The following is a 22,709-nucleotide window of genomic DNA, read 5'->3' on the forward strand; positions in this document are numbered from 1 at the left end:
GGAGCTCAGGCAGCCCTGGGAGAACACGCCAACTCTGCACACATTTCTAAAAATAGATTAAGTGAAACGCATCGACTGGAGCTGCTTTAAAGGAGGAGGAGAGAGGAGCTCGGCGCGCGAGCCGCAGCCCAAACATGGTTCGCCGGTGATGTCAGTATCGATGAAAATGACATTATCCTTCTTCCGTATACTAAATATGGGCATGGTTGTGAGCAAAAAAATAGGAGGCTCCTGCAGTTCCGGTTCCCCTTTGTCCATATAAGGTCTCTGCCATTCAAATGCAGCGTTAGGCAGGGATTGTACTCACTCAGGTCTGTGCCCAGACACAAAACCTGCTGGAAGCATGAGGAAAAACAGCCCTTTGGCTTTTCTTATTGTTTCCTGCAGTACAGCTGATTTAAAATCAGCAGACTGTACGTCCAAACCTGCATTCTATTCACTTTATGCGTCTGTGCCTGTCATTAAAATCAGTTTAAAATCTCATCATTACTCAGGCTTTTCACGTATGTTTTAGCGCAGGTAGAACATGGAGCAGGATTGTTCAACAAAACAGGATTAATATTATGAGCCTTATGAAAGATGACCTCATTAAAACTGTTCTGCTCATACAAAGTCTGCTTGGGGTGGCAGCAAATGGAGATGAGATCCAAAAAGACATCCTATTCAGATGTTCAAACTACCTCAGCTGTCGCCTCCTGATGTGAAAGAGCAGGAGCTTCAAGCCTCCTCTGGATGTCTGTCTTTAAGGCTGAGGACAGCCAGTGGCAAAGATGCAGCTTCATATGTGAGGGTTCAACCGTAAATCGACTGGTAGATCAGAAGCTTTGCCTTCTGGCTCAGCTCTGTCTTCGCTTGGATTCTCTGGTAGAACATTTACATCACCGCTGATGCCGCACCGGTCCAGCTCACGCTCCATCTTTTCATCCGTGTAAGACCTTGAGATAACTGAACTTCACCGGTTAAGAAGTCTTCCCTCGGCCCAGAGAGAGCCACAAACTGTTCTCCAGCATAGATTCTGATCCCGGGTTTCTCACAGTCTTCTCATGGTAATGTTCCAATGAGGCCAACAGAGCAGCATCATCCCCCATTCTGTCTTTTTTACAATTAGATTAGGACATTATTTTCTAAAGCACTGATTTATAGCGCTTTCACTATACATCAGCTCTTAGGTAGATTTTTATATTTCTGTGTCTGTTATTCATGAAATATATTAATTATTGTTTAATTCCATAGTAAGCACAAAGACCTCACGATTCCTGACTATCTTCCACCAGAACTCCAGCTCACTTGCGATGCCTGTGAGCAAATTATCGTGGTATATCCACATATTTTATGCTCTCATTTTGTTCCTATTCATCAAATTAAAATCTATCCCATGTCTTCTCATTGCCGTGGGCTGAGCACTCTGTAGCATAACATCTATCTCATTAAATCAATTTAAGGTTAATTTAGATGGCCAAATTTAAGGTCCAGGAAACAATTACCCTTTGGATGATTAATTCATTGCAACACATATTAGGGAACTGTGTCGACCTTTAAGGCATATTTCTCCACTTCAGCCAACATACTGTTAAAGGATAGCACGCTTTCACAAATGGGAACAGGGGCTAGATGCAATCAGTGACTCAATTAGGCAACGGTGGGGGAGAATGTAATTCTGACGCATCAGAAAGACAAAAAAATTCCTTCCTGTGGTTCAATATTCATCAGCAAATTTCACTGTATAATTTTCCCCTCATTTGTCTCTCAAATAATTAGCTGGTGTTGCAGAGGGAAGTGGTTTGAATCGCCTCTCATGCTGCACAGCTGGATGGCGGCAGCAGAAATATGAGCACTCGCTCTTTGAAGCAGAGGTAGAGAAAACAAGATGAAAGCAATAATAAAGGCTTGTAAAGAGGGACATGAAAACATCATTTGTGACATTCTAAGGCCATCGCTTAGGGAAATTCTTCCATAATATGCACAACTGGTGTCCCTCCAAATGTGTCTTGCTTGAAATCTCATGCTGCTCAGCTTAAGGGAAAAAAAAGCTGTTGACCCCAGTGTAACCCTCATTTTTCTGATCCAGCAAAGGCAGAATTTCCCCTGAGCTTCAGCTCCAATCTGAATTCAGCCAACATTCATTCTGCATAGAGGGGAGAAAATGCAGCAGGAGCACTCTTACTTTTTTTTTCCCCAGCCTTGTCACCTCAACATCTCAGAGCGCAAACCGGGAACGGTTATGACCGTGTACAACTTTAAAAATCATTGATTGCAGCATTTTGAACCATCGCTTGACGTGCAAAGTCAAAACGAAAGGATATTACTGGAGTTTACACCCAACTGGAATGATGAGGGACACAGCACAGGATGATAAATTGGTTAGTGTTTGCTTTCATGCCGAAGCGAGGACAGTTTTCCTTTTTCTGTGGAGAGTTATAATTTTTTTTCTTCTCCTGAAGGTCTTAGTACATAATGAAGTAAGTACATCCCATCTCATCCCAGGGTGTCTGCTACTGCCCTTTAGATGTCCTTTAGATACTACTGATGTTGCAGAGATGCATTAAGGTATCCTTTGGCAATTTAATGAACCGGATGCAGCAATTTAGTCTTTCAGTCCTCTTTTAAAACTCTAAAGAGTGCAAAGAGCCGGGTGGTAGGGGACGTGGTCGAGTAATGCTCTACACTGCACGTAAACGATGGACATAGCCACTGAAATTTCCACATTTTGAAGAATTAACTTTTAGCATTTTAGCTGCTGCTGGAACCTGGGGACGGGTCATAGGAGCAGCAACCTAAGCAGAGAAGTGCAGACTTCCTTCTCTCCAGTCACCTCGTCCAGCTTATTCAGAGGAGCTTAAGGTGCATACTCTCCAGCATGTCCTGGGTCTACACCGAGGCCACCTCCCAGATGGGCATGTCTAGCACACCTCGCCCAGGAGGAATGTTTGTCAGGGGCCTGAACCACGTCAACTGACTCCTTTTGATGTGGAGGAGTAGCAGCTTTACTCTGATTACTCAGAGTGACTGAACTCCTCGCCCTGTCGCTAAGTTAGTTGGAAGCTATCCTTTGGAGAAAGCTCATTTCCACCGCTTGTATTTGTGATCCCATTCTTTCATTCACTACCCAAAACCCGTGACTTAAAAAAATAATATTTGATATATATTCCAAAATATATACTATATAAATATTTTGGAGCTACATTCTTGTCGTCATTGCCAGTCATTAAAAAATGCACAGGTTTATCAGCCAGGAGACTCCTGTTTGTGTCCTGTTTGGTAGCTTCATGATTTACACTTTGTTTGGCTTTGTTTTCACTTCCTCAATATATCGGACTAAATTAGAAGAGAACCAAAACACGCAGTGTTCCAAAAGGGCTTAAGATACAGTTTTTGTCAGCTTTTTTCCCCTAACTGGTGATGTAACCGAAAACCCAAGTGGCTAATCTGTGACTGGGTACCAAACTATCCTTCCTCTGTCCGGACATCACCAGAGCAGAGCTGCCCTGCTAATTTAGCTTCCCTTTACTGCTCCTGCCTTTGTCCTCATGTCACCCCAGGTGGAGAGGGAGGATGCAGAGAAACAAAAAGAGGAAGAAACAAGAGACATGATGAAGAGAGAGATGCAGAAGAAAGAGCAAGGAAGGCGAGACAGGAAGCCATGTGCTCCCGGCTTCCACCCAGTCTCTTGGCAAATCAAAACCAAACTGCCAAGTGAGCACACAGGCCGGAGCGCCGGCACTTTGATCACCTCCACCTGCCCTTCATTAATACAACCCACTACAATTCATCAGCACTTTAAAACAAGCTGTCTTGTCAACAGTGAGCTGGACGTCTTTTTGGGTGTCAGTCAACTGACAAAAAAGAGATCAGCGAGGGATTGTGTAGTGATTAATTTAGCAAATGTCTCTAATGGGATGGTAATGTGGCTTTAATAATGTGTTGGACTACAAAATGTCCTTGAGCTGTCGCATTGTCCTTGATGTGGGTAGTCGGCCAAATGGTGACTTAATGATGCTGATAATAGAGACTCTGATCTGAGGCACCGCGCACGGACACTTTTCATACATGCGAGTTGTTTCGCACAGGAAGCTGTTGTTAGGCTCTTGATGCCTGTCTCCTCCCAGGCTTGTGGGATTTTCTCTTTCTGCGTGTTTATCCATTTCAAAACCAAACATAGTGGCACTTGTCAGCTCATTATTAACTTATTGTCACCAAGCTGTAGCGTGAAGCTGTCAATGAATTCTCATCTGTCATGCCTTTTTAAAGCAATGCCCCATTTAGTGGAAGAAGAGATGTTTATAGGCTTGAAATCCACATTATACCCTGATTCCCACTGTCGCCTGTGCCTCAGTGTGCTAACTCTACACAAGCACACACAGCAAATATATCTTCTTTTTCTTTATTTGTACATTTCTCACTGTGAGAAACAATTAGAGGTCAGAAGTAATGATTTAAGATGACAAGAATTGTGTTGACCTGCCTGGGTCTCTGTTGATTTGTCAAAATCCCATCCACCACTCTGTGCCTGCGTCTTTGTAGCAGCTTGCATCTTCTGCCACAGATGATCACTCTTCATTTAGCACCCCATCAGCCACCACGTAATGATTATGTATAGCCAGTCATTCCTATCGATCTCCTGTAGCTCGATCGCGCTTTTAAAAGATCCATTTTTCTTTCCGATAAACTGCAGAAGCGAAGACGTCAAACAGCCCAGATCTAAGATGACATGTTTACACTCACTTCAGCGGGATTTGTGCCCTTATTGTAATTTATAAGATGAAACGCAGTGACAGCTTTTAACATGTCAGCTTGGGTTTTTACTGCCGGTGGAGTGCAGGATTATAGCTGGACTACAGACGCACCAAATGTTATGCTGATTAACTGCGAGTACAACAAAAAAACTTGTTATTACTTTGTTGTCAAGTGGATACTTAAAATCTGAATGCTAAATCAAGCATTGTTACTACTTCTGGGGAAATTTGCACATGTTCTCGGGGGTGTTTATATGCACCCTGATGCAGCCGGTGTTTAGCAAAATTAAAGACCCAGAAGAGCACAACAATAACGGTGTCAATCATGCGGCATTGTGGAGGACAAATCTCCCCGCAGCACCTTGTACTCCCTTCACTGCAGCTTTCTGGGGATTAGAGCTGCTTGTTTGCTTTCAGCCTTCTATAATACAGTCCCTGCAGAGATGCACACTACATAAAACACTTTCCTTCATATGGCCATTAACTGTGGCTCACTCCCTCCTTCTCACTCTTTAAAGCCCAGGAGCTGCATGGAAAAGTAGCTGGGGTAATAAACCCAGATGTCAGTGCTGCCCTTTGGTTGCCCAAATGAATAATGGGCTTGTTCCCACCCTGCAGTCTTAACTGTTCTTACTGTACACATATCCACTGACAGAGTGTGGTTTGGCAGTTGAGTCATTGGAGTGTTGAGCGAACTGTGATTGCTGCTTTTTTTCTTTTAAAATCAACTTTACTCCACTTTTGGTTTCTCAGCATTTATGAGTCATTATTTCTCAGCCCATCTATGATGGGTTTAGAGGCTGTTGAGTTGTTGTGTTTTTCTCATGTGTGCTGTAAACCTTTGAATCTCACTTAAATGCTTTTGAGCATTAGGTTTTCATTTGTTAGCTAGATGTGTCCTTTTGTGTTAATTTTTCCAAGAACAGCATGAAGGAACAATGTCATCCTAGGTGGAAGACAATGCGACTAACTGTGAGAGTGTGGCCTGCTTGAGTCTTGGTTTGTGAGAACATTTTGCAGACAAAAGCAGCGATTGTGTATTTAATCTTTAATTGATCTGGACCTGCGTGTGCTGAGTGCTTTACTCCCCTTTAAGCCTCAGATGTTGTGATCGGCTCTGATTAACAGTAAGCAGCTTACTTCTGCCGGGTAGAAGTCCGATATTTCACAATGCAAGGTGGAGAGATTTTGGATTAGATGGGTGCAATTAAACAAGAACATCCAGGAATTTGGGGATTTTCCAGGTGATAAAAGCCTGTGGGTCAAAGCCACAGAGCAGCACTGTGAGACCTGTTGGCTCTTTAACAGTTTTTTCTGCAGTTACTTCTTTATTACAAGTTGGTTTTAATTTTTTGACCCTTCTTCCCATTGGCTGTAATAGTATTGAACTTTGGCAAATGGATCAGGAGATGCCTTTCAAATTTTACTTATTTATAGAAGATCGGTGCAGCCATACTGAGATCTGCTGTTGGCTTTGCACTGTATAGTGTATTGCTGTTTATTATTGTGATGCTTGACAAATAAAACACCAGAACACCACCGTAACTGGAGGTCTACCTCTCAGTAGAGCATATTTATCAGATAATTTGATAAAAGTGCCAATAAAGGCACTGACAGCACAAATGTAGTTAAGCTGTGTGGTTCAGTTTTTGGTAGCAGGCTGTAAACTTGCTTATTTCTGCTGTAAAGTTGAATATTTAAACGTAACAGTCTGTGGGGATTGACTCATTTTTAGAGCCTGCCTCAAGTGGTCATTAGAGGTATTGTGGTTTTTGGCACATATGCGTTGCTTCATTGTTCAGCTGCTTGTCTCTTACTAAATTGCAGACATTGTGGTGATAGTTATGCTCTCATGCCAGCTTGTTATCAGTCAGAACTGCCCTTGGAGGCATAAAAGCTCAAACGAGGATTTATTTATTTTTATATACTTCAGCAGCTGGTGGCAGGGCGACCTTTCAGTCACCATCTGCTGCTCTAAAGTTTAAAGTGAAGTGAATGCCTCTAAAGTTAAAGTGAGATGCTCTCAGTATGTTGATGTGAAGACTGAACTCTGACCTGCAAGGGGATGAGAATCAGAGAGAGAAGTCTTCCTCCTCAGGGACAATGAAGAACAATGTAAATTAGCCTGCAGGTACATATTTAAAAACCCAGAAATATGATCAAGGCCAGTTTTTTAAATGTTATTACCAGCTGAGAGGCAGTTTTGTTGGCAGTGAAGGAGGAAGTATGGAAACTAATGTCTGAGGGCTACCTGTGTGATTTAACACACTCATTTCTCTCTATTTGGACATTTTCTGCTAATATATGGTGAGAAATTCTGAATATTTTCTCAGAGGGAAATATAAAGGAAAATGGCCAGAAATTAGAATAACAGAAATAAATTAACAAGGAAGTTGAATCCTCCCCAAGAATCTGATATTTTGTTATATTCTAGAAATGAATGCCCCTTTAATTGCGCCCTCTCTTCAGTATTCTGCTACCCCCCTCTGGCTGAAATCAACATTGGTGCAGTTGTGTGTGATAGAGGTGCTTGAGTTCAGCCCGGTCACCGTCGCTTGTCGATGGCCAGCAGCTGTTTATTAATGGATGGGATGGGAATGTGCGTTGGGTGTCCTCCAAGAATCAAAGGAGAGTTTTGAAAGTACACATCAGTGCATTTATCTGCCTCGCTGGCCCCAACGCCCTATTCGCCGGCAGTCAGACACTTCCACAGCGTTATAGCCTTTCGGTGCATTTTCATAAGGAGATGGGTGGAAGCAGGAGGCTTTAAAGTAAGCTGATGCGTTGGATGAGAAGGGCTGTGGGCTAAACTCCCCTGTGTGGCTTTCTGTTCTGCATGCATGAGTCAGGTTTGCCTCGTGTGTGACATTGGAGTTTTGTGTGAGGTCAAAGGGCAGCCAGGATGACATCTTGCAGAAGTTAAAATCTTGTACTGAGAAACTGGTGACAGCAAATTTACAAAAGAGGGATGTGCTGCACAGCTCTGATAGCTATTAGCAAAAAAAACAGAAACCATTTACTTTGTGTGTTTTGTAGGACTAATAAGATTACTTTATTATACTGACAGTGACAGGCAGAAGCTGTTGCAAATGAAGCATAGGAGAAAGTAGGGAAGAATGACGGCAAGAAAAAAGGCTGATATTGACCTCAGCTGCTACACATCTATCTGAAATACTCAAGTTATTTAGCAGAAGCTTGGATGCAGACTTAAATCCAGTCCCCTTAAGTAAATATAAACTTCTTTTCCTTCCACCTCTGCCCCCACCTCCTCCTGCTCCGACCTTTCCTAAATCCCCTCTATCTCATCTGCATGAACACAGCACTTCCATTAAGCCCATTAATCCTGTCCAGGCAGCCCACTCTCTGTGTCCCCTCTGACTGTCCACTGTCCGGTGTTCACAGGTCTACCAACACACTCGCATATACCCTTCGCTCAGACTCACTTCATGCCAGCGCTGCAGCGGCGTACATTATCTAATGTCAGCATGCATTATGCAGGAGGCAGATGAGTGACATTAATATATATTAGTGGGTTCATTTGGAATAAATCGGGTGCTTTATGGTGCCGCTGCAGCTGTAAGATGTACTTTAATTTAGGCTTTTTCATAAAATACCAAGAGCAGTTTACTTAGTGTCTTATATTATTAATATTATATCCTTATGTTGTCTAAGAAAAGGGAAAAACTTCTGTATTTCCAAATATTATGGTAGATGTGCAATAAGAAACTGCAGTACATGTACAGGATGTTTCTATGAGATGTGTTTTTTTTTTTATAGATGATTAACTATTATTTTCTTAAGGCATGTGAGAATATTAGGTTTCCTTTCATTTATAGGTCATATATAATGTTACTAGTACATTACTTTTTAGTATTAAAGTATATTACCTTGTTTGTAGAGCTTCACTGATGCTGGGTTTTTGAGGCAGATACTGAAATTTGAGAATTTACAAAGCATACAAATAGGGATGCACTGATCTGGGCTGATGTTTTAAAAGGTGCTTGGATTCAGATAAAAATATGTTTAAAAAGAAACTTGTAATTTCACAATTTTTTAAAATGTAGCCAATCCAAAATTATTGATGAATATCAAAATTGCCAGTATATCAGTTTTTCCCTATTTACGTGTGTTGATTTCCATACGCTAGACAGTATTTCTTTGACAAACAAGAAGCCGACACGAACATTTAAATAATACATTTCACGACCAAATTAATACCCCAGTTTTTAGTCAGTCTTAACATCTGCATGAAAAATCCAGTGTCCGTCTGAGCTCTGGTGATGCGGAGAGCACGTAGGTTTGTAAGTAAGGGCAGGGTCAGACTAACTGCCTGTCTGAGTGTTTTTCTGTGTGAAATCTTGTTGTGTGTCTCATTTTTCCTGGGGTAGTTTGATCTGTCACTGTCTCTTCAGGTCTCTATCCCTCTGTTCTTTGCTCAAACTAGATCTTTTTGTTCCTTTTTTTGTTTTTTGTTTTTTTTACAATGCATTGCGTATTCAGAAGAGGCAGCATGTAGGTATCTTAAAACAATGCGCACCTCCCTGGCTGCATGAATCATCCTTTACTTTCTACTTAGTTTTTTGTGTTTTGTTTCGTTCTCTATTTTTAGCTTTGATTTCTTTCTGGGGTCTGCTTTTTGGTGTTTCCCCCTGTTATGTTGTAGTAATACATATGTCTTATTGCAAGGATGAAATACTAAAGATTTTTTCTTTTACCATGCTGTTCCTGTGTGTTTCTTAGCAGTAGTGTTGTAAGCTCTTGGTAAAAGGGAAATCCACATACTTTCAGTAGGTTTCTTGGTTAACACTCTTATTTTTCATTTTTCATTCATTAGCGCATATTTCTCGAGTGCACTTTTAATTTTTGTCACTGTTTTGAGTTTCGTCTGCTTCGTCGATATCACGAGCTGTCTCATTTTGTCCTCTTCCCTCGACACCGTACACCTGTCTCTCATCTGTTTTGCGCAGCTGCATGGTCTCTCTTTTTGCACGATGTGTGTTGCTCTCACACAGAGTTTGAATGATTTAATATCGCTATCTCTTTTCCCTCTCTCCCTCCCCTCCCTTCTCTCTTTTTGTTTATTGTCTTTCTTTGTCTTCTCTCTCCAGGGGATGTGCTCTTTCAGATGGCTGAAGTGCACAGACAGATCCAGATCCAGCTTGAGGAGATGGTGAGCATGTGGTGGTGGTGGTGTTGCTAAAATCAGCAGTTCTTAAGCCTCGAGCCAGACGGATTGTGGGCTTGTTGCTTTGGAGTCACACGATATATTTTAACATTTAATACCCAGCAAGACACACTCCCTACTGTACACGAGTAGCTTCTACTGTAATTCCAGTTTCTAATGGCAGCAACTCTCTTTATTTGCTATGGTTTGTTTACTGATACTCTGATATGTAAATTACAGTCATTACAGACTGAAAACATTCTCATTTCACTGCTCCAAAAGGTCTTTATTTGAATCCAGCAAAGAGTAAATTGGCCAATTGTGGCAACATTAGAAGGAAATGCTCAGTCAACAAAAAGAAACAGCGAGGAGCATCCTGTCTTTAATGTTTGTGCAAATTGTGTTAAAGGGTATTTTGAAACTGGAATCCTTGATCTTTTGGATAATAGGTGTCAAAGATTCAAGGTAATGATGATATTCTTTTGTGCAGTGGTACAAGATGCAGATTAGAAACTGAGCAAATATTAAATTTTTATGCAAATATTTCATTCGGTGCTGACTCTCAGCAAGTTAAATAGAACTTGGGTTATATGAACATATCCAAAGGAGAGAAGGAAGGTCACAGTATACTATGTGCAGAATCCAGTCTATACTGTCCTGTGTTCTCTCAGCTTATACGTGCACACAGGCAGCAAACTTGGTGCACACTGCCAGACACCCTCCTTTATTTGCATTGTAACTGGAAAAGTCTCCCACTTCAAGGCATTCCTCTGCACCAACACTAACTCATGAGTGACATTCCTGTTTTAAAAATAATCTGCTGTGGTTGATCATGTGACTGCTTGAGGTTTCAGTGCATTTTGTTGTTTCTTGCATTGTGTTTGAGGCTTTTCTGTGTCTTGCAGTTGAAGTCGTTCCACAACGAGCTGCTCACAGAGCTGGAGAAGAAGGTCGAGCTGGACGCGCGATACCTGAATGTGAGATTCCCTTCTTCACAAGTCACTAAACTGTGCCGCTCTAATGGGCCTTTCAGCCTCTTCTAGCTTATTGTTTTGGTTTAGCTACACTGTTGCTGTTTAGTTCAAACTCATCACTTTGATTCCAACAGCACACAACAAGTATTTTTCAAAGCTGCAGACTGGTTTAGAAACCACCTGGAGAAACTGGTGGAGACCAAAGCAGCACTAAAAGAAGACTCTAACTGATGGACACTGGCTAGCCTTTACTTGATTCAGTCAATTTCATTCATCTCTAAAATGTTGTAGACGTTCATAGACAATGATACCGTTTAGTTACTTCTACCTTGTGCTTTCCTGATGGACATTCGTTGGGTACTTCTTCATGTTTCATTTTAAGGAAAAAAAGATCCCGGCTTAATTGCATGAATTTTATGAAAACCACTTGTGATAAGAATTACTGCTTGAGGAGATTCTGATGGCATAATATTCAGATTCATTATGTAACAGGACACCTGCCCCACCACGAGCTTGAATAAAACATCCTGTTGGACCTCTCATGGGAGTGAATTTATGTGGAATACAGTATGAACCACATTCTCATAAAATCACTGGCTCAGAGTTAAAATGCACTCCTTAATTTTCTGCCGGCTTTCATCCAAACCACTGCAGCAAGTTACATAAATCACATCCTATTCTGTCCCGTGAATAGTGAGAAATTCTGGGAAACTGAGGAGTTTTACACAAAAAGAACAAAATTAAGTGGAGGAATTTATTTGGGGTGATCTGTGTTTGGAATCAGCCCCCAGAGCATTATGTAATGCTAAACAAAGAATTTATAAGCACTCTTGGAGGGCTTTTGGATGAATGTCACTCAAATATGTTTTCAAATGAATGCCTTAATTTGATTTGCATGTTCCTTTAAGTTGTTAGGAACATATTATATAATGCATACTATTGACATGAACACGCTACAGTTGCTGTTGTGATACATACATGTGATACACAAGAAAAGAAAAACATCCAATCAGGAAACAAAATATTGGGAGTGAGGAGGAGAAATAAGAAACCTCCTTCAGTTCTCCTGTCTCAGTGATGCAGAAGCTGACCACTTGTCAAATAAATGTCTGCCTCTGTCAGTGTGAAACATCATCTGCTGATGCTGACATGTGCGAGCAGCACTGCTGTGCCCCTGCTGACTTTCTGCTGCCCCCCCCTCTCCCCCAGGCTGCACTGAAGAAGTACCAGATGGAGCACAAGAGCAAAGGGGAGAGTTTGGAGAAGTGCCAGGCAGAGCTAAAGAAACTGCGCCGGAAGAGCCAGGGCAGCAAGCACCCGTCCAAATATGGGGACAAGGAGATGCAGGTCAGTGTGTGAGTGTGTGTGTCGGTCAATGTAAATGTGTGCAGCTTCTTCAGTGGATCAATAAAGAAAAAAGCAGATGTCTATGGATCACCAGTATCCGTATGGCTATCTGCAGGACCTCTTTTAGAAAATGCATGGCAGCATGGCTACAAATGCCAGTGCCAAAAAAATGTGATCCGGCTGGCTTCAGGCCAGCATGTGGCGCAGACAGCCTGCCAGTCAGCTTCTGGTGAACATGTCTGTTTCACATAATTCACTCCATCTTTATTTCAGCAGTGTCAAAATTCGAAACGCCAACAGAGACTTTTAGTGAACTCGTGCTGACTTTTCAGTCTACCACACACTCGGCTCCTCCTGGCTCACAGATGCTTTCCCTCCTCCTGATGGGATTTGAGCCTCAGTGCGCCTAGTAATCCGTGACTGCTGCCGGTGCTGATGGGATAGGACGTGCTGAGCTGAATGGGATGTGGCCCCCGACCGTGCATTCGTGCTTCGTGTACCCGGTCTCTGAGGGGGAATGGAGATAGCGAATGTTACCACTCAGACAACAACACACAAATTTTAATTGAGACTGGAGTTTTAGTGTAGATCATAAAACAGTATCTCACCAATAGATGCCAACAGACATGGTAATATTTTGTCTACTCCCCAATAGAGTAGACAAAATAAAGCCATGTGGGTTTTAGACCTACCAGACTGATGATTTGGGTAACGAGCATTATCCTGTACATGCTGTTTAAATGTTGCCTCTAAAATGTGTATAAAATACCTTAAGAACCCAAATAAAAAGTCTATGGGAAAAAAAGTGATGAAACTCTTATATATTATACTAATAAATCAAAGAATCTGTAGAGATATTGCACCTAAAGAAAAGATCTGACAAAGCAACAGAAGCAAAATAGATGCTGATGCATAAAAATTGCTTATGTCATGCTAGATTTAAATTTCTGTAAATTAAATTCAGTTTTATTTATATAGCACCAATATAATATGATCATAGCCATGTTAACCAAAGCTAACATGGCTATGATCGCCGGTGTTGCACCAGTTTAAGAAAAAACCAAGCATTATGATAAAAGGAGCTTGACTACATCTATTTTGTAACTGTTCAATGCACTCCCACAACTTTTAATAATTTATCTGTGTCATTAGTTGCTGCACTTATCGGCGTTGCATAATATTTGTTGACAGTATCTAGGCCAGGTGAATGGGTTGAGTGAGGCATATTTCTCTCGTGTCCCGGTAACTGCTTGAGCGGAGGCGTGATTAGACGGTGCAAGTCTCTGCGCTCTCATCTGTAGGTGTTGCGGTGACACATGGTGGGCGTGCCCTCTTATACAACCTGCACAGGAGATGCTGCTGTTAGCTGCTGTGATCTGACAGGCTGATAGAGAGTGAGGATGCAAAGGGAAGGAAGATGATATCCTTTTATGTTCTTATGCTTCTTAGTTGACGTTTGCACACGTATGCAGCCTTATATAGGTTAGCCTTAATTGGCTTCAGTCCGGAAATCGCTTTTGTTACAGCTGCAGCGTCAGTTTTCAGTCAGTTTTAGGCAGATTTTGCTATCTCCACAGCTGGCTGTCTGCTTACTCAAATGTCACACACACTTGTTTATGTTTGTATATTTGGGTGTTAGCAATATGCTGAATGTATGATTGATGGACCTCTGAAGCTTATATGTGTTGTCAGCACTTACGATATCAAATTAAACTCACAGTGGAAAGGGGAATATGGGGCTTCATCTGCTGACAGCCTGTCAAGCACAAAACAAGTACTTACCTGCAGCTGCACTGGGTAAAAACAGGGGTTCACACGTCTCTTTAGAAGTAATTTCTCTGTCACATCAGCTATTGCTGTTTGAACAGAGCACTGGTCCAAAGTATGTATTGTCCCCAGCGCTACTTTAAAAGTTCCCTTCCCCTGAAATGTATTACGGTCATTGTTAGCTGACTTGATACTATTTAGAGATCAGTTCTGGTCCAACTTACAAAAATTTACGGAAAGAGAGGTCATCCTATATCATGAAGTCATGCACAATGTGGTTTTAACTTATCGTTATACTGCAAAGAAAACAGGGATCAGAGGTTAAAAAGCTAATTGTGCAGCACATATAAAGGCTGAAGAAGTCACCCTGTGCTGCTCTGTGGGAGCAGCAGGGAAGGTAATTATTGTGTAATTGTTAGTGTTGCCGCAGTGGATGGCTGCTGGAGCATGAAGGGGGCGGCCAAGTCGGTCGTTCCAAAAATCGATACGGGGGGCTGGGTGGGGGGGTTTCAGCTGCAGCATGAGGAACACCAGCACAGGGTCTGTCATTCCCTCTGGGCCTTAATGTATTATTGGGTGTGAACGCTCCGGTCTCAGCTGAGATGACTCTCCTTTCCTGCCGTGCATGTTGTTTCACATAAAGCCATGCTAATCTGAATTACAGACACCAGCCTTTTCAACAGGGTGACAGTCAAATTGAGTATGCTAGCATGTACTGTAGACCTCCTGACTAGCCTTAGCACAGTCAGAGGGCAACAGCATGTTTAAAAAGCCAGATTCTTGTTGTGCATCATAAGGGCTCTCGTGGGAATCAGGTCTTGGCAGGAACAAGAGACACCAGGCAAAGGTGAAACACAGATCTGCCTTTTTCAAGATGTAGCATGGCATACAGCAAGGATCTGGGTGTTTTCTGGCAGCAGCAAGCTTGAAAGTTTGCTTACTTCCTTCCATGAAATGAGGCCATCACTACAGCATCCTCCACTGTCTAACTTTTAATTAAATGATGGCACAGCTCACTGGTGCCTTCTAGAGCAGCGAGGAAGAGAAAACACAGATTAAAGTAACTGCCGCTCGTTCCTCCAGCTCAAGACTGATGTTAATATTAAAGCGGGAAGTTCTCAGGGGCAGCAAAACTTCTCTTTAAGCACAGCACACAGTCTGATGTGTTTGTTATTTGGACTCGGATTAGAGGGAAAGGTAAGTTGTGGCTTTAGGTTATGCTCATTAGAACAGTTTTATTCATCCTCCAGTTTAACATTATCATGTTTCAGTGGAAAGAATATCAACATCAGTACTTCACATTATGATTAATGCTGCAAGAGTTACAAGGTCAGTACATTTGCAGAATCCCAGGATGATAAGAAGAGAAATAAAATGTTTTTTAAAAAAGCTGAATAGAATTAAAATAAACATTTTCTTCTCCTTTGATATTCATGAACTCTAAACTCAGGAAAACACTGAATATAAAACAACATAACTGAATAATCTTCAGTAATTTAGCAATAGTTGTATCATCATCCTGTCAAATATGAGCGTTAGTCAGTTGTTTTTATTTTAGATTATTGTAAATAAATATACTCTGTGCTTTTTATGCTAGTTTTTACGAAACAAGACTGACATGACCTTTTACTACTTTTACAGACAGTACTAGTAAGTAATAAAAAGTATTTGATGAATTTGCATTATAATTAGCCTTAATCGAGTCGCACTGGCACTTGAATGAAGTCTCGTCGGTGGTCTCTCATCAGCCATTTCCCTTTATACGCTTGTTCGACTCACTGCGGTCTCCTAAATCATTGATGTCCTACTGAGAAAAATACACCAGCATGCTTTTCCACACTTTTCTGAAGAAAGTCTCGTCTTTCTGAGATCTCTTCTGTTCGGGGCCAACTCTGAATCTTCCCACACTGATTGATTGCATAGACTTCAGCTCGTCCATTTTACGTGCAGCTTACAGAAACTGTGAGATGACCACGTTTAGGACACAGATCCTTCGTGTGTTTCATAAAGGGACAGAACATATCTGCAGACACTTGTTTAATGAATATTTCTGCATATTGAGCAACGATGTCACAGATATTCACATTAATCAGCAGTAACACCAATCAAAACTACAATCTCATCATGAGAGGAATGCGAGGCTGATGAGAGGTAAGTGAGAACTGTGCATAGTTAAAACCTTTTTCTTTGTTTCTGTGTGTGTTTATTTTTTTTTTTATGGGCGTCTTGTTGAAGATAAGAGGAAGTCAGCTCGTAGCCAGCTTGGCTGTGATTAATGATCTCCCTCTGCCGCTTGTGTGCTCTTGTTCTTCACGTGTAAACACACTTAGCTGGCTCCATCAGACACATTTCTGCGTTACATAACCAGGCTCGCTTTCAGTTGATAAGTCGCTTTAATGGAAATGTTACGAATGGAAAGAGATGCGGTTGTTTCTACATTTATGTGCCGACGCTTTTTTGTTGCGATCGTTTCAGATGCAAAGAATAGAATCGCACCCTTTGCTCACATTACAATACTGATTTCTGATCAGCTGTAAAACAGACACCAAATATAGAATGAAATACAAATAGGTTATATACTGTAAATGTAATTATAGTTTAATAACTCTAAACCCTGCTTGTTAGATATCATAAGCTACTTTCTGATATCCGAGTTCAAAACTATCCTGCTAATATCCAGAATTACAGCATAAACTGTATATAAACGATGGGCATAGCAACCACGATGTCACCCTTTCTGTTTTCAGCTATAAATTTACACCTGCTGACTTCGAGGGAGTTAAATTTGGATGATTTCTGACTTAAAAAAAATAAAAAACATTGCTTGTGGCTAGGTCCATCTTTTATGTACCGTCTATATGTTATGTTCCCCCTTTTGGGGATTTTATTATTGTTATTATTATTATTATGTTGTTGTTGTTGTTGTTGTTAGAACTCTGCCACATGTATCTGATAACCAGGTTTTATTTGAAACATATGCTGTAGGCCTTCTACTCATGAAGATGGGACCTTACTATTTGGGTTTCTTATGACTAGGATCAGCGCTGAGACATCAAAATCAATTTCATCTTATTTTTATAGCTGGCAGGCTCCTCTGGAGGGAGTTAACACAATAGTCTGTTATTACTTTCGCCCTTTTGGCAGTTTGCGTTTACTTTCCTCTCAGTGAGACACAGAAAGCTTTAGCTGTAAGAGCTGGATGTGGAGGTATTCTTTAACCTCTCCATGTAATGAATGAATTTACCTACAGCCGTACACTGCTTAACATCCCTCTGCGCAGCTCGGTGTCATTTTGAAGAAAACACTGCAAACGGTACCGATAAGCTTTTTGAATGGCCGTTTCCACCACAGACAGACATGTTTCATACTCAGCAGAGTTTTTGCACCAGTGATTTAGACCATCTTTAATGTGAAAACTCTGTGATTACTTGGACACCATCTCCCTCCGTGCACAGGCCTTAAATGCTGATCGGGCTCACTGTCAGCAGAAACCAGAAGCAGTGTTTGGCCAGATTTATATTTGTGTAAAGGGGGAGCTTTTGGGTGAAGAGTGGCTGATTGGCAGTAACATGAAAAGCAAGTAGGAATCTAATTAGGGCTCCATATCTGAGGGTGATCAGGCTTAATGTACTGAAGCTGCATGAATAATGGAGAAGGCGCTGTGGTGAAGAAATACACTTGGATGTACAGTATATCAATTATCCAGGGATGCTTTTATAAACATTTACATCCTATATTCCATATACGTTCCTTTCTCATGCATATGCAATGGCAGCATAAGGATTATTTAAGATACAACAGAATTCATGATCTGAGAGATTACATTGACATACTCCTCGTTTATTCAAGTTTTTGGTCTTTTCGAGGAGGTTAAAGGTTTTTTTTGATTCTTCCACTGTAGCTACACTTGATTTTTCTACTTGTCATTGTTTCGGCCTACTTAAATGTCATTATTATTACATTATGCAATATTATTATGATGATGATGACGTAATTAAACCAAAAAGCTGCTGTTGCCAAATATTTCCCCCCTTCCTTACACAGTCTCTTTAGATAGATCAACCATGTGTAAGTACAGTATTGCTTTTTAAACTAGGTTTTAATACCAGACCCGTTATAACGCAGTACGTCTGCAATAAATCCTAAATAGAATAAAGAAAATGAGTTATGCCCCAAAACACATTCAGGGACTACAGTTTAGTCTAAGCTTGCAGCCCTATATGTCTACATGCTGTGAGTAAAGGATCTTAGAGGAGGAAGGCTTTAGGCTTGAGATAGAGGAGACCGGTTTGGCAGCTTCTGCTATTTAAATGTCTCCTTTTACGGTTTTCGGTTTCCTTTTGAGTTCACAGGGCATTCTAGGAAGATGACGTAATCACGAGGAATTCAGTAAATAAACAAGTGACCTCCTCGGTAAACCGCAGATTTATTTCCTGTAACTCTTAAAGAGTAAAATCAGGCAGAGAGCTGACAGAGGGGGAAACCGCTCCATCAGTCACTTCCCGTTGATTGACTGCACCCTTCTGGCCGCTCTAACCTCGCGACGGTCGGAATGCGATACCTGCAAGCGGCTCCACCTCCGCTGTTTAAATGACTCATGAATGGCCTTCATCTTCCTCTGCTGCTGCCACTTTTTTGTCACCATTTAATATTCCAGTGTGGGTGATTGGTGCATGTTCAGCCTTTGTTCGCCTACATAAACAACTTTGTTTAGTTCTAAGAGATTGTTCTTTTCTGCTAAATAACCAGATTCAGCCACATGAATGTCTTTATTGTGTAGCACTGACTTTTACCACCTGCCTATGAGGAGTGCACAGAGCACATTATTCACCCCATCACAGAAACTGGGTGGTGAAAAAGGCTCATAATTAATGGGTATATGTTTCGCTTTTGAAAAAAAGGTGATTTTAGCATGAGCAGTCATGCTTTATGTCTTTGGTTAAACTATAGATACTTGTAGACAGTTTTTAACAAAAGAGTTGCTTTATTTTTGTCAACTTTTAAGCCACAGTGGATCATCTCTCTTCATTTCATCCTGTCACACAAACCCTCGACATGTCTCCCTTCATTACATCCATGAGTCTTCTCGGAGGTCTTCCTCTTTTCCATCTTTAACACCTTTTGTCCAGTATATCCACCCTCCCTCCTATGCAAATGCCCAGACCATCTCAACCATCCCGCTCTAACTTTGTCTCCAAAGTAACGGATGCTCTTTTACTAATATTTTGTTTTCATTTTAATCTGAAATTGGTGATAATTAACATAAAACTTAGACGTAGAAGAACAAACAAAAAGTTGGCTGAACTTTGATTAAAATGCAAAAGAAAACCGAGCTTGTGTCTCTTCGTGTGGTAGGATTTAAACCCCCAACCAGAATTTAAATAGTTCAGATGTCCAAAATCTTTGTAATATCAACTGTCAAATATGTCACAGGAATAGATTATATGCATATTTTTCATGACTGCACTCAACCTAGTCTCCGGCACAAATGGGGCTCTGTGCTTCCAACTGTAATCACTTTGTAGTGAAGAGTGAAAGGATGAGATTAATTGCTGGTTGTCTGCAGCTGTTGCCACATCTTACCTGTCAGTCGGGGTCTATTAGATTCATTAACCCTTTAAGACCTAGCATAGAACCAAGTCCGCCAGAGCTTATATTATATTTTTACATGCTGTAGTGCCATTTTTGGGAGCATTTCAAGTTGATATACATCAATACAACCATTATAGCCCAAATTTTAATAATATGTCTGCATTAAGTGCATAGTAATTACATACATTGCAAGAAAGTGCAATAAACTACAAAAAATTGAAAATTGTTTTTGTTTTTTTAACATATATTTCTAGTTAGAGAAATTTAAGAGGCTTATCCCTCAAAACTGTAAATACAAAAAAGTTGCACAAAATAGTTTCCCACCACAGGAAATTTATTTTAAGTGTCTTCATAGTTTTATTTTTTATATACTGCAGGAAAAACGAAAATAAATATTATAATGCAGATTTTAAAAAAAACCCAGCATATGCATCAAAATAAACTATTTCCAGCAGTGCAATATGAGTCCTCAGCATCCCAGAAACGACACAGAAAGTCATAAAGTCAAACATAACTTTTAAAAACACCAGTATAGGCTCATAAGGCCCTGATGGTAAAAAAACTACATTTCCGCAAAATGACGTCACTTCCGATTTCGGGCAGGACATGGAGGATATGCGATAGTCCGCGCTGATGGACATAGGAAGTGTTACAAACAGCTGATCGGATCGGCAAAGCGTGTTTCTGGAATATTATGTTTTTGTTGCTGCAAGCGCTTTTTATGCAGTTTTTGCAAAGCTATATGTGGAAGGAAACTGTGACCGAGGACAAGCTGATGGCATAAGATGTAAGTACAACTCCTCCGGTTTCATGTGCAAAAAAAATTATTGCGCTAGCTTACGTGGTTGAAGTGCTACCGGGATTTAAAAATAGTTAAGCAAAACAGAGCGTGCCCGCTGACCGGCTTTAAAGGGTTAAACACCAACAGCAGCACAGACAGCCGATCGCTGTGAATGTGTCTTCTTCCTGGAGACCAGTGACCGTCTGTATGAAGACACGGGTTCAGTAAGGAGTGGAGATGACATAGATCAAATAATCGTACCATATTCTTATTTATTCCTACTTTTATTACAGTCATAATCTCGACAGAGTTTTAAAGCACTTACAGTGATAAAGTGTGTAAATGACCCCCAGTGAAGGATTATCGTAAAGCTAACGAGCATATGTAGTTAAGGTTCGGCACAGTATTACACTGTCATAAACACTGCATGGTTATGAGAGTGTTATTGGTTAAAAAGCAGGAAAATAAATATTTCTAGAGTTAGTCGGTTCCATAGAGAATTACAAGCCTAAACAATTAAATGCATGATGAACAACTCTCTGCAAAACCCCTCACTTAACTCCTAAATGTAACATCAGTAGATAGAAAATCCACCACTTCTTATTTCACAATAATGTCTTCACGGCCAATTTTCTCAATAAGGACGAGCGGAATGAAAGCCTTCCTGTTTTAATGTTGATCTCTGTGCATTAGATTGCGTGATAGTGTTATTTTGGTGCCTGCACATTTATTTCCACAGATGATTTTTTTAATTAAATCTCTCAGCCGGCAGAGCGCTATGGCTACATTTTAATTGGAGCACTTACTATTTAAAGGATGAGCTAAAGCTTTACATGAACACAAGCTTACTGTGACGATCAGTGTTGGTCAAGTTACTTGAAAAAAGTAATCAGTAACTAATTACTGATTACTTCCCCAAAAAAGTAATCCCGTTACTTTACTGATTACTTATTTTCAAAAGTAATTAATTACTTAGTTACTTAGTTACTTTTTAAAAACACGATTTACAACCTGAATAGGTGATAAAGCGATAGATCTGTCAACCCAATTCTACTTTTTCTGCATAATCCATCATACAAAATGTAATCAAATGGAAAAGTCTCTTTTTTTAAAACTTGTTTTATCCGTTTTAATCTTTTAACTTTATGCATCAAGCAAAAATTAAATTATATGCAACATTCTCTGACTTGAAGAAATTAGTTTAACATTTAAACCTATTTTCTGCACATTCCAGCACATAAAATAAAATATTTTTTGTGTTTACACTCAGTCTTTCAAATAGATGCAAGTAAAACACAGCAGAAAGTAAATAAAATCAAAGACTAGCGATCCTGTTGCTCTATTTTCACCTGTAAAGCAGGAGTGGGGTAGGCGGAGGTGTGCTCTGGTGCAGGTGTGCCGCAGCGGTCAGTTGAAGAATCCCCGAGTTTCTCTGTGAATTTCCCATTAGAGCTTGTTTAGGGTTTTTTTCGGTGTAAAAAGAAGTTTTCTTCCCACGCACAACGGACACTAATGTTTTTGTCACTTTTTATGGAATCAAACTCAAAGTAAGGTCAGTACTTCCACGCTTTAAACGCTGCACGCTCATACTCTCTCCGCACTCGATATATGATCCATTGTTGATCTGCACACAGCTGTTGTCACCAACGTCGCACTCGCTTACGTCACTGTCATGAGACATTCCCGCAAAAAAATCACGGTTTTAGTAACGCAGTAACGCAGCGTTCCTACGGGAAAGTAACAGTAATCTAATTACCGTTTTTGCAATAGTAATCCCTTACTTTACTCGTTACTTGAAAAAAGTAATCGGATTACTGCCCATCTCTGGTGACGATATTGTTCAGTTTTGGTTTTAAAATTTAGATTTTCTTTAATAAGTTCAGCGAATTCTTATTTCTATTCAATTATATACAGAAAAAGTCTGAAGAAGCTTTTTTAAAGACTCTACAGAGTCAGAAAAGAGTCCGCTTTCCCCTTTGACACGAGGTTGTTGCCACAGAGAGTAGCTCCACATGTGTTTTACACCAGACGCTCTTCCTGACACAACCATAAAAAGGGATTTTTGGCACAGATAAAACAAAAATGAATATCATGTCAATAAAATACATCTACAGTGTGTAAAATCAGTTTAACTGGAGTGAACCAGTTTAAAGAGATGTGAAAACGCAAACTATGGACAAAAATATTCGAGGGTCAGGTAATGACGTGAATTAATAGTACCTAAACGGGGCTCAGGTTGCTGTGAGAACTCCCAAGATTACGTGAGCTTATAGCAGCACAACTAAGGGATGGTTTAGGGTGACCTGATCCAGCCCTAATTATAAGATTTATCCAGAAGGAACGTTTTGAGG

The 22,709-nt window shown here is 40.6% G+C and overlaps 1 protein-coding gene across 13 annotated transcripts in view; it reads left to right on the forward strand.

Moving 5' to 3' along the window:
- Positions 1-22,709, forward strand: part of baiap2b (BAR/IMD domain containing adaptor protein 2b) — a 75,586-nt gene that overhangs the window by 33,513 nt on the left and 19,364 nt on the right. For 10 of the 13 annotated variants that reach the window (XM_084937018.1, XM_084937017.1, XM_084937016.1 and 7 more), the window contains 4 exons: positions 9,234-9,245; positions 9,842-9,903; positions 10,803-10,874; positions 12,081-12,218. In XM_084937018.1, coding sequence (XP_084793144.1) covers positions 9,234-9,245; positions 9,842-9,903; positions 10,803-10,874; positions 12,081-12,218 — 284 coding nt within the window. The remainder of the gene's footprint in view (positions 1-9,233; positions 9,246-9,841; positions 9,904-10,802; positions 10,875-12,080; positions 12,219-22,709) is intronic. The other 3 variants (XM_084937028.1, XM_084937019.1, XM_084937022.1) reach the window with 1 other exon arrangement.

The sequence above is a fragment of the Perissodus microlepis genome, chromosome 8, assembly GCF_051167445.1.
Source record: "Perissodus microlepis isolate ML-2025 ecotype Zambia chromosome 8, ASM5116744v1, whole genome shotgun sequence".
Classification (NCBI taxonomy): domain Eukaryota; kingdom Metazoa; phylum Chordata; class Actinopteri; order Cichliformes; family Cichlidae; genus Perissodus; species Perissodus microlepis.